This window comes from Lactuca serriola, chromosome 3, assembly GCF_051521515.1.
Source record: "Lactuca serriola cultivar US96UC23 chromosome 3, Lser_US96UC23_V15, whole genome shotgun sequence".
NCBI classification, from domain to species: Eukaryota; Viridiplantae; Streptophyta; class Magnoliopsida; order Asterales; family Asteraceae; genus Lactuca; species Lactuca serriola.
Window position 1 is genome coordinate 245,376,399 of NC_136410.1, and position 12,637 is coordinate 245,389,035.

Genomic DNA, 12,637 nt, shown 5'->3' on the forward strand with positions numbered 1-12,637 from the left:
AGACGGTTGTTACCACTTCTACTCCTACTCAAAACTCCGCCCCTGTCTTGGCAATCGGGAAAGGGAGGGGCAAGAAGAGGAAGAGCCCCTCAAAGGGTACCAAGGGTAAGACCCTTGAAGGCTCCTCTTCAAATGGAACCAAGAAAGGTTTCATCACTCCTTATGCTGACCCAAAAGAGGCTGAATGCTTCTATTGCCATGAGATGTCTCATTGGATGGGAAGGATGGGAAAGTCAAATCCAACCATGCAGGTATTTACACTATCTTATATAATAACTCACCCAATTCTAACTCTTGGGTCCTTGATACCGGTTGTGGTATTCATATTTGTTCTAATTTGCAGGGACTAAGAATAAGTGAGAATGTGGAGCATGGAAAGATAAACTTGATCATGGGGAATAGGAAAGTTTCACCTGTCACCAAGATTGGAGTTTATACTTTATTGCTAAGTAGTGGGTTTAGTTTAGCTTTGAATAAATGTTGTTATTCGCCAGAAATGGCAAGAAATATTATTTCCTTTCATGCTTCGTATAAACAAGGGTTTACCTTTTCTTTTGATAATGAAATTGGTGGAATAAATGCTTTCTTTAATAATGTTCTTTATTTTAAAGCATTACCTTGTGATGGTGTGTATGAAGCTGTGTTTGTTGTAGATAACTTAGGAAATAATGTATTGTGTATTGATTCTGTTGATAATAATAACTTGGATAAAGCATCATTATGGCATTGTTGTCTTGGACATATAAGCAAGAAACACATAGGCCAATTCCAAAAGGATGGAGTCTGGGAGTCATTTGACCTAAAGTCAGATGATAGTTGTGAATCATGCTTACTTGGAAAAATGACAAAGTCACCCTTCACTGGTTCTTGAGAGAAGGGTGAAGGTTTGTTGGATCTGGTACACACAGATGTGTGTGGACACTTCAAATCTGCCACAAGGGATGCTAATCATTATTATTTGACTTTTACTGATGATTATAGTAGATATGGATATGTCTACTTAATCAAGCATAAGTCAGAGACTTTTGAGAGGTTTAATGAGTTTAAACAGGAAGTCGAGAATCAATTGGGCAGGAACATTAAGATGCTTCGATCCGATCGAGGTGGTGAGTATCTTAGTACTGAGTTCCTCGACTATATTAAGGAATGTGGGATTATCTCACAATTGACACCTCCCAGGACACCATAGTTGAATGGTGTGGCTGAGAGGTGTAATCAAACCTTGTTGGATATGGTTCGTTCCATGATGAATCAAGCTTTGCTACCAATCTCATTTTGGGGGTATGCCTTAGAGATTGCCACCCATATCCTTAAAGTAGTTCCTACAAAGAAAGTTTCCAAAACTCCTCATGAGATGTGGACTGGTAAAGTACCCAAACTAGACTACATCAAGATTTGGGGTTGCGAGCCTTTCGTGAGGCGCGAGACTCATAATAAGCTAGAACCCCGAAGCGAGAGGTGTATTTTCATCGGCTACCCACATAAATCCTTTGGTTACCTCTTCTATAGACCTAGTGAAAATGTGGTCTTTGTAGCAAGGAGAGCTATCTTTTGAGAAAGAGAGAGAGAGAGAGAGAGAGAGAGAGAGAGAGAGAGAGTTAATAAGCCAAGGAAACAGTGGGAGGTAAATTGACCTTGAAGAAATTCAAGAGTCTAGTGGTGAAAGAACTTCAAACCCTAGCACTCTACTTGAGGAGGAAACTCCTGTTGAGCCAATTGAGGAGTCTGTACCTCTGAGGCGTTCCACGAGAGTTAGGAATGCACCTAAGAATTATTATGGTTTCCATATTACTGCGGAAGGTGATACACTTATCAGTGATGAGACACTGATAGGCCTGGATGAACCTAACAACTATGCGAAAGCCAGGGCAGGCCCTGAGTCTGGTAAATGGAAAGAGGCTATGGATAGCGAGATACAATCCATGTATGACAATCAAGTATGGAACTTGGTTGACAATGTACCAGGTTGTAAAACAGTTGGGTGCAAATGGATCTTCAAGAAGAAGACAGACATGGATGGTAGTGTACACAGTTATAAGGCACGACTGGTTGCAAAGGGATTTTCTCAAACTCCGGGAGTTGATTATGATGAGACCTTTTCACTAGTAGCCAAGATTAAGTCTATTAGGGTTATGTTAGCCATTGTTGCATTTCATGACTATGAAATATGGAAAATGGATGTCAAAACCGCTTTCCATAATGGAAAGTTGGCTGAGGATGTCTACATGAGTCAGCCAGAGGGTTTTGTCAGTACAAAGTACCCTAATAGAGTGTGTAAGCTTGAGAAATCAATCTATGGATTGAAACAAGCACCTCACAGATGGAATATTTGCTTTGATGAGAAAGTTAAAGAGTGGCTTTTTGAGGAGTAAAGATGAATCTTGTGTATATGTCAAGGCTAGTGGGAGTATAGTTAGCTTTTTGGTGTTGTATGTTGATGACATACTACTCATAGGAAATAACATCCCAACTCCGCAGGAAGTTAAGTCCTGCCTTGGGAAGTGTTTCTCTTTGAACGACCTAGGAGAAGCTGCCTATATTCTAGGGATAAGGATTCTGAAAGACTGGAGTAATAGACTAATTGGACTTAGTCAGAGTACCTACTTGGATAAGGTGCTGAAAAGGTTCAGCATGCAGGACTCCAAGAAATGAGAGTTACCTATCCAGTGTAATGCCAGATTGAGTAAGAATCAAAGCCCGAGTACTGAGGCTGAGATAGCAGAAATGAGTCGAGTACCTTATACTTCCACTGTTGGCTCGATCATGTATGCTATGACTTGTACTCGACCTGATGTTGCTTTTTCTTCGAGCATGGTTAGCAGATATCAGGGGAACCCTGGAAAGGCACATTGGACTGCGGTAAAGAATATTCTTAAGTACCTGTGGAGGACTAAGGACTGGGTCCTTACCCTTGGTTGGAGTGATGACTTGAGAGTTGTAGGGTATAGTGATGCTAGCTTCCAGACTGATAAGGATAATTTCCGCTCTCAGTCGGGCTGGGTCTTTACCTTAAACGGAGGAGCAATTACTTGGAAAATTTCCAAGCAGGAGACAGTGGCTAATTCAACTTGCGAATCAGAGTATATAGCAGAAAGCGAGGCAGCAAAGGAGGCAATATGGCTGAAGAACTTCATTGGAGACCTTGGAGTAGTACCAGCTCTAAAGGAGCCTATGGAAATTTTCTGTGATAGTGAAAGTGCAGTTGCCTTAGCCAGGGAACCAAGGGATCACGGGAGATCCAGACACATCGACAGAAAATACCATTTCATCAGACATCGTATAGAAGAAGGACTCCTTGTGGCAAAGAGGGTATCATCGGATAAGAACCCAGCAGATCCCGTCACGAAGGGATTGAGTCGGGCTAAGCATCACCAGCATGCTCGGAGCATAGGGCTGAAGGATGATATTAGTTTTAGTGGTTAGATAATTTTTTGAAATTTGTAAAGTGTAATTGACATTTGATGATGAATAAAAGTTGTGTTTATTTATGAGTAAAGTGTTGCTATCCTTTGTCAATCGTTTACTATAATTTCTTTTGCATGTTTTGACTTCCATAATATTATGTTTTGATTGCTACATATTATTCAAGTTTCCAGAGTCGGTCATATGTCGGAAAAAGATATGAATCAAGATTGTCATGAGTTGGTTGCAGATGTCCAAGTTGCTGAACATGGCTACAACACTCATGAGTGCTCATAAGTTCTGAGTATTGGAATCAACCGCCACTCACTGGTATCACTTCTTGTAATTTATCTCGAGTGATCGTGAGACGGTAATATCATATAAGACTTCAAACCTAGAGATATGACTTGTTGCCTATGAGTTGGTTATGCATTGATTGTACGAAAACGCATTGGTAACTCGATGTTATAAAACGTGCTTTTGTGTGTGATTCAACAAGTAGTAGAACAAGCATATGAGTCGAATTTTATTTGTTCCTTCTTGGATTAGAAGCTGATATCTAGGCCCCTCGATGATTTTGTATTGACCTATGTACCGGGTCCGGACAAAACTAAATTGATGTGTTCGATTAAGTTCTTTGTCAAACAAATCGAAAATCGGGAAACAAATTGTTGGACAATAAGTAAGACATTGTTCCATGTATTTGTCCGACTGATATCTAGAACAAAGGATTATATGATCACTTATCTTAAATGGTGTACCATCATCATCTCAGTTCCAAGAGACCTTGAAAGAGCTACAATTGTTGATCGGTTCCTGAAGGCATACTTCCAGGAATAGTTATTAGACTTATCCAAGTGGGAGACTGTTGGATAAGGTGTCTAAGTCCATAACTCTTTCTGGTATGTACTTGACCCGACCCGTCATGGTCCATTTGGGTTGCATGGCACCATGCATTTGGATAAACTAAAATGAGAGAAATAACACTTATGGTTTATTAATATATTATAAGTTCTAATATATTAATAATATTATTTAATTAGTTTTGATCAACGAATTAATTTAGAATTAATTAAGTGATCAAAAGATAACTAATTAAATATATGGGTTGATTATGTAAATTGTCCATAACTTATATAGTAGGCTAAGAGGCTCCATGGATTATCAAGATGGGTTACCACCCATAGGATGCTCCATGGATGCTCCATGGAGTTAAACCCATGGTTCATGAAATGAAGAGTCATGTTACATTAGGGTTTTAACCCTAATGCAACACACTATATAAAGCTCATGTTTCTCCCAAAATCGGCTACACATGCATTCTTGAGGGCTTGGCCGATTTTACAAATGTTAGATATTCTCTCAAAGTTTACTCCAAAGCATTTGGTGTTGTGTGAAGAATTTGAGGCATCACACTTAGGGTGCTAGGCTCACAAGGTTTTCAAGGAATCAAATCATCAACAGGGTAAGTTATTATAGCCATCTTTTAAGTTAAAAAGTTCCCCATGTATGCTAGATAGGATTATGAACCTTCGAAATCAACTTTGCATGAAACAAACATAGATCCAAGGTTTATTAGGGTTGCATGTACACTTAGGAGTGTTAGAATGCTCAAAACCCATCAAGTACATCGTTAGAATTTTCAGTGAGAAGTGACTTAGTTACTTCGGAATGAACCTTGGAGCAGGCATGAACCGGTGTGGACGATAGTAGTAGGGCCCCTGATATCGAAAACACAAGATTCACATCCGAGTCAAGAGAAGTCAAGGGGGGATCTAAGGAGCTTAAGTGTAGTAATGCTTATATGGTTATATTTTTGTTATTAAACTATATTAATCTTAAGGTTTCCCCATTCAAATGCGAAATGGTGTGTATGCACTACAAGAAAAAAGGCCTTTTACGACGCTCATTGCGCGTCGTAAATGGCTCAGACGACGCGCAAATGCGTGTCAAGGAAGGCCATGTCATAAAGATAGACGACGCGCATTTGCGCGTCGTCTAGAGACGACGCGCATTTACGACACGCATTTACGACGCGCGGTTACGACACGCAATGCGTATCAAGGAAGGCCCTGTCATAAAGGAAGACGACACGCATTCGCGTGTCGTAACCTTACGACGCGCGTGTTAATGACACGCAATGCGTATCAAGAAAGCCCCTGTCAAGAAAGGCCATGTCATAAATGAAGATGACACACATTTTTGCGTATCGTAATTTTAAATTAAAAAAAAATTATTTATGGATTTACTTATTTTCATATTAAATTTGCATTTTATGTCACATAATGGAAAATAAAATACCATATACAAATAATACAATGCATTGCACACAAGTTAATGTTATACAAATAATCATTCGAATAGTAGACAAATGTAATACTACAAATAATCATTCCAATAGTAGACAAATGTAAGATTTCAACATTTTTTATATAATTAACTAAATTATTAGCCAAATTTCCTAAAATACCAACATACTTTTCTATGAAGAGCATTAACACTATTTTATTCCATCATATCAAAAACTTCAAAACCTGCATAATTAATTTAATGTTTAATCAGCTACAGGTCAATAAGGTAGGTTTAAGCAAAAGAGGTTCATAGTAGTAAGATTTTACTTACCATTGTTGTTAATGACATTGAAAGAAGCAGCCCAACAAACACCCCCTCAGAAGGATTATTACTAAATGAAACCACAAACAAAGTTAAAAAGTCAAGTATTTTGTGACAACCCCGGAACCAGGGGCAAGGCTGTTTTTACCCATGGTATGACCTAATACATGATAATAAAGACTTGTTTAACAAAAAGAAAAATGATTTCTCACGTGACATCACTATTAAGAATTGATGAAAGAGGGTACTCCACACTGTATTGCCAACAAGCTTGACACTAACACCTAAAAGCTGGAAAAAACAATAACAGAAATAAAAATAAATGTAAGATTTGAGATAACAGATGCATAATTCACATGTCTACTTTTACCAATTTATTTTATGCAACATATATGCAGCTGACATGAATGAATTATACAACAAGTTAGGAGTAAAATAAGGGATGGTTGCATATTTAGTATGATAAATAAAGAGATTTGTGGCATAAGGGTGCATAAATAATAAAAAGCAAAAAGGAAGAGGAAAGCTGACTTACATAATCAGCAAATTTCTGAATTGGTGCTTTTAACATAATACATAAGAGTGGTCCCGAAGGGATAGCTGGCAGCAAAAAATCTCAGGCAAAAAAAAATTCCAGGAGAAAACAGTTAGTACCTCAAAAGCAAAGGTTTTATAGGGTTAGGCATGCACCTGCAAGACAGGGACTAAGATTATAAGTGATGTGAATGGGACATAGTAATTAAAGGAATTTTTGTTACCATTGTTCCATGCATAGTGGTTGGGGTAGAGTGTTTTTCCATCACTATTAACACGGAAGGGTCCAAGTTCTTCCCTGGCTCCATATCCAAACAACAAGCATCCTAGCCCAGTAGAATACCTTCATTAATAGTGGTTCGATCTTACTCTAAATTTTGGTGCATTTGGATGATGATCTTTAGAATCTCCATTCTGATTCATGAATATTCTAATTAATTTGGTATTGTAGAATGTAGCTATTGGTATCTGCATTATTAAAGTTCATAGGACTTACTACTGACTCACTTTTCTTTTATTAATCATTAGCCTTATGCAGCTCTCAAAGCTAGAGAATATCTTGATAAGCCTGCAATACATGAGACAATGGTGAAGGTATGTAGATTATATCTTATATTTCCTACACAAATATAGACAACTGTATGCTGATGTCATTATGCAGGTTAGCGCTTATCTGCTTGGAGAATACAGCCATCTTTTGGCCAGACGACCTGGGTGTAGCCCAAAGGACATTTTTGTCATTATACATGAGAAGCTTCCTACTGTATCGTGAGTATTTCTATTTCTATACATCTATGTTTTCTTTTGTGATCATCATCTATTTTTTTTTTGTTTCTACAGGACTCCAACAATATCCATTCTTCTCTCAACATACGCAAAGATTTTGATGCACTCTCAACCACCAGATCCCGAATTACAAAACCAGATCTGGGCAATATTCAGCAAGTGAGTTTATAATAAATAGGAGCTACACTTTTTTTTTGTATATGCAAAATTTGATAATATTTAATTTCACACACATTGACAGATATGAAACATGCATTGATACTGAGATACAACAAAGAGCTGTACAGCTATTCATTTTCAATAGCACACTTGAAAAAAATTTAAACTTTTAAAACCCATCTTAGAAGGACTAAAGGTTAGAAAGGAGAAGTAATGAAGCTATGAGTTGAGAAAAGAGTAATCACAGCAAGGTCTCTAAAACAGACCTGCTGTTCAAAATGGATTTACTCCAAAATCTAAAACAGAAACATAGCTTTAACTAAATTTTATAGGAAACTATGATTATTCAGGATTCCAGAACTATAAAGAACTCCTTCTAACTCCAAAGGATGAATTAAATATGAATTTTACAAAAAGGTGTATCACTTCTGTCTCCAACAAGACAGTCAAGTGAGGTTGGCCAATTCTACCCAACTTGTAAGTAGAATTCGTCCATACCAAAATTCAGAGAAGTAAAGGACATACAAATGAAAGTCTTAGAGTTGGAATTGAATGAAAAGCATTTCCCAAGCTCCGGATATAAAATTCACATTGTGGACAATCACAACACTAGTAAAAGCTGGTGACTGCCCACTGATCTGGAGTCTGGATCAATTCTAACCAATTTATAATTGGAAATAACACCCCATCTGCTCCAGATCTTAAATTCATAATATCAGGAACATATAGAAACTTGGAATCACTCTGGATCCTTTTCCAAGCCTTATAAATGATGAAAACAAAATGACATATCAGAACAGACCCGAATCAGACCTAACAGCAAAGATTCCATTCTTGCACATAGATAAAGTCCTTACCAGTGAGGTTGGCCTGCTTAAGAAAGTTAGCCAACTCAATTTGTGAACTTTGGGAACTGGTTTGGGGTCCGTTTGAGTTCTATAGCTCAAGATATGATTTTTACAATATGACTATAGATCTGATGGAAAACAGAATCATAGGCACCCGTGATTCTGTTTGAGTTCTATAGCTCAAGGTATGATTCAAAGCCCTTTATTTTAAAGACAAAAGATCTCAAATATACATGATAAGGTTTCTCACGAAGTGTGATCTTATGCTTGTTTTCTATATATAATCCAAAGAAACACAACCATTAATTTAACCAAAAGAAACTCAACACAATTTAGATATCATGATTTGTTACTTACCCCTTTTCTGTCGGAAGGACGAGGTGCTAATTCCTTCTTGGTGACAACATGCCCTTTATTTAGACCCACAAAGAGTCCTGTGTTTGGCTGTTTTGGAGCCATTGGAACCTGAAAACATAAACATATATTAGCCTATGCAGTTTTAATTCAATATGACCTGAAAACCTTACAAGCCTCAGACTACAATCAAAATGCGCAATATATATTCTTATTAAACATGAAGCTGATTACAAGATATAAATGAGTTTATGCGTGCCAATAAATTTGTAAACACCAGCAATCTTATAAGCACATGGAAAGCATCTCGGAACTATAAGAAGATGCGGGAAAACTAAAAGTACAATGAGGGAAGAAAAACAACCTGGGCAAGAAGAATTTGAGACCAAGTAAACTTTAGTTGCTGTACATTTTACTTGCTTCTTGAAAGAAACCCCCAAATTCTTAACTCCACACCGGAGGAATATCACGTGATGTACGTCAACGAGGATGTAAGCCTGAAGTGGGCCCTCAATTCTACAATAACAAAAAGTGTATCTTGTTATATGTAACAATATGATGAAAACAATGTAAAAGGGGTTGAGTATTGAGGTGGTTTAGTAAATACTTTGCTTTCCAGACGAGATTCTATCAACTTCAGCTTCTCATCTAATTTAAACATCATCAGAGTTGGTTCTGTAAGAATAATTTCATGCAACAAATGTGATAGTCATACTAATTTAAACATCATCAAATTTGTTTCTATAAGCATGTGTAACTATTAACTCGAGAGTAACAACACAATATACTACTTGTCTTCGTTTTCAGATAAGGTGCAATGGCGTTGCTGTTCAAGGTAATATCCAATATTTTTCCTATTTTTAAAATTACTAAATTACCAATATCACTTATCAGTGTGCATTCTATTCATTACCTATGTTAATGTTACAGGATCCAACAAAGATTTCAGCGTATCGTGACAAAAGGTTTCCAGGAACACAATAAGAATATGAACACGCACTCCAAAATTCAACAACCGTATACATTGGCAACATGTCTTTCTACACTAATGAAGAAAAAAATGGGATAAACCTTGTTTAAGAGATTTATCAATTTCTGAATCTAAGAGAAAAATTAATATTAGATCTGGAGGCTGATGAAGTTAAAGCAAAGAAGAACAAGGAAAGTTTTTTTTGGAGATTGTAATATGGCCTTATGATGTCTTCCAAACAGAACCGAGGCAGTTAGCCCAAAAGGGTAACACAGGCTCATGTAACCCACAACTTCATCCAACTCATGCAAGTGGTGCACTTGGATTCATGGGATCTATTAATTGACCTACTTAAAGCTCATTGCATACCTCCCAGAGACTCGTTTATTATCTCTAAATATGATAGACAAACTAAACTTCAAGTCAAGAAACCTGCACAAAAAAGTGAACTTATTTTTATCACAGATTAACACATAAAACCCAATAAACAAAAAGAGAATCAGACCATATAAATTAGATATGAAATAGAACAGATAATGCTCATTAGAGAAAAGGAAGCAAAAGAGAACATTTCAATGAATCTAAAACCTATTTCTACTAACAATTAATCTTAAAAAGTGAGAAGCTGGAGAGAGAACTAGCACATACCAAAGAGAATTTTCAACTGGGGAAGGAGAAAAAGAAAAAACAGAAAAAAAAAAAAACAGAAACCCTAACCAACCTTGGTCGTTGAGATGATGGTGGAGCTTTTCCCTTGACGCAAAACCCTCCATGGTATCAAGCTCAATCTCTGTAGCCCTACGATCTGCCATGTCCAAATCTCTCTCATCCTCCAGAGAATCGTCCAACCCAACCGACCTTCATAGCCATTTCTATTGATTTCCAACTTGATATCATAAATTATGTTTCGACATGAGAGTGTGGGGAGGTTTCAAGAAGAACAGAGCAGAAGCAACAACGCAAAAGATAACATTAGGTATCGAGGGATAATTGAGTTTGATTAAAAAGGTTATAAAACTCGTAATAAAGGAAGACAAACCTCTGGAACAAATAAAGAAGTAGAATGTTGATGGTGATTGACCATGGAGTTTCGAGACCTTGACTTTAATGGAGCTACTGTTCTACTTGATATGGAAATCACTCTAAACTGTACCCCTTTGATCAATTTCATGGCCTGGTGACCAAAAAACCTTCGATTTCACTAAGAACCGGAACCCTAGTTCCAACAATAGTCAATTTTTGGTATTTGATTGAGAGAGAGAGAGAGAGAGAAGAACGATTGAAAGAAGGTAGAGGAGAGCATGGCGGGGTTTTTAATTTTTTCAGAATTTCATTTCCCCCTTTCCCCCACTATTAAAGGATGGAACGCGCGTTCCATTAAAAAATATAAAGCGACATCCTTAGACGACGCGCATTTTATTATAGGTGCCCTCCGTGTTTTTTTTAGACACTAATTTAAGGGCGCGCAATAATGCGTGTCTTCTATCCTTAAATTTTTTGAAGAGATGACATTTTTCTAATGTCACTCTCCTTTGCGTAACATAGATCAATGAGCGTCGTATTTTGCGCATCGTAAAAGGCCTTTTTTCTTGTAGTGATGGGAAAGGGTGCTTCGGGATCTGCTACTGGATTGTATGGCGACGAGATACTAGAGATGATTACGACAGTGATGTCGTATGCTCTTGGGAATGGTGAGTGGGTATAACAGTAAGCGAGTAAACGTAGAATAGTATAATAGTAACACTTGATTATGTGGTGATGGATTTTGTTTTTTACAACCGAATGCCGACTATGCAGCATAGAGTTGAGAGCTCTAGGATTGGCTTGGACAACACAATCATGCGGGATTGGATTATTGTTGCGGTCTCGTAAGGCCTTACTAGAAGAGTGGTCTGGTATCATTAGAAAATCATTGATAGATTGGTTGTGCGGTTCGAGGAGTGGGTTGCAGCCGTTCAAACTCCTGATGAGATAGTGGAGGCATCTCAGGATAGAGAGCTTATTTAGGAGATACAACTGAGAAGGAGGAAATGGGTACAAGGCCTGAATTTGTTAACAACTATCAAGAAGGTTTGACATTGGTATGCCAAGAATTAGAGGTCAAAAGAACCACGACATTTGTGATAAGGGTGGGTGGACCCACGTGTTCGTGCCTTGCAAGTCTAAATGCGGCAGGCACATAAAAAGAGGACATGTTCGTTAAGATTGCATATTGGAGATGAAGATATGTCACCATGATCATCATTCTAACCATATTTATCGAGATGTTCCTAGTTCATTTTCTTCATGTTAGGATTTTTATTGTGTCCTAATTACATACGTTCGGGTATGTAGAGCCAAACTACCATCATATATAGCATGCTCGGGTTAAGGTGTGGCATGAGTAGGTATCTTAGCCTCAGGAATAATTATTTGACTGTCTATTTGATCTTGTATTGTGTGTGATTTCTTAAACCAACTATGACTTAGGAACGAGTTTCTCCTAGGATCATTTACATTTAGCAGGAAGACGATGTTGTAACAAGAGTTGTGGACCACCTTCAAAAGTTAAAGGTAACCGATTGACTTGGCTCAGATAGGGATGCGGGAACTATGTACTACAATGGAGATAGATTTCATGGACATGGTTGATGTGTAGTTTGTTGTCATAGCTAAAAGGTATGAGTTTGAACCCAAGAGGGGGAGAACAATAGTACAAGGCGATGATGTAGGCGAGGCGTATCACTACGTCTAGTTGCAAGAACTCATGGTAGATACCTACAACAATGTAGAAGAGAAGATATAGGGTGATGTTTCGGTCGTATGGGAGTTTGCAGGAGTTGCCTTGAGAAGCTCTGAGATCTTTTCATAAAAAGAGAGTTCTACCTAGTTCTGTATTATGCATACCATATAGTCCGTTCAAGATAATTAGGGGTTCGATCAATCAAGGGCAACATCAAAGGTTCATGGATTCTAAGTGAGGGAGAGTTAC

The 12,637-nt window shown here is 37.7% G+C and overlaps 1 protein-coding gene and 1 long non-coding RNA gene across 2 annotated transcripts; one reads left to right on the plus strand and one right to left on the minus strand.

Moving 5' to 3' along the window:
- Nucleotides 1-7,081: 7,081 nt before the first annotated feature.
- Nucleotides 7,082-7,667, plus strand: LOC145096142 (AP-2 complex subunit alpha-2-like). The gene is made up of 4 exons (XM_079033911.1): nucleotides 7,082-7,143; nucleotides 7,211-7,317; nucleotides 7,390-7,494; nucleotides 7,577-7,667. The coding sequence occupies exons 1-4, from the start codon at nucleotides 7,135-7,137 to the stop codon at nucleotides 7,665-7,667; spliced, it is 312 nt and encodes a 103-aa protein (XP_078890037.1). The 5' UTR covers nucleotides 7,082-7,134.
- Nucleotides 7,668-8,585: 918 nt separating this feature from the next.
- Nucleotides 8,586-10,100, minus strand: LOC145094857 (uncharacterized). The gene is made up of 4 exons (XR_013703609.1): nucleotides 10,036-10,100; nucleotides 9,304-9,371; nucleotides 9,061-9,212; nucleotides 8,586-8,807 (listed from the first exon to the last, which is right to left on the minus strand). It is a non-coding gene; the product is annotated as an uncharacterized LOC145094857 (long non-coding RNA).
- Between the last annotated feature and the right edge of the window lie 2,537 nt (nucleotides 10,101-12,637).

What these genes read in the sequence shown, in the direction of transcription:
- LOC145096142 (XM_079033911.1), top strand. An exon ending in GAGAAGCTTCCTACTGTATC is followed by an intron (nt 7,318 to 7,389) that starts GTGAGTATTTCT and finishes TTGTTTCTACAG; the next exon opens with GACTCCAACAATATCCATTC. An exon ending in ATCTGGGCAATATTCAGCAA is followed by an intron (nt 7,495 to 7,576) that starts GTGAGTTTATAA and finishes ACACATTGACAG; the next exon opens with ATATGAAACATGCATTGATA.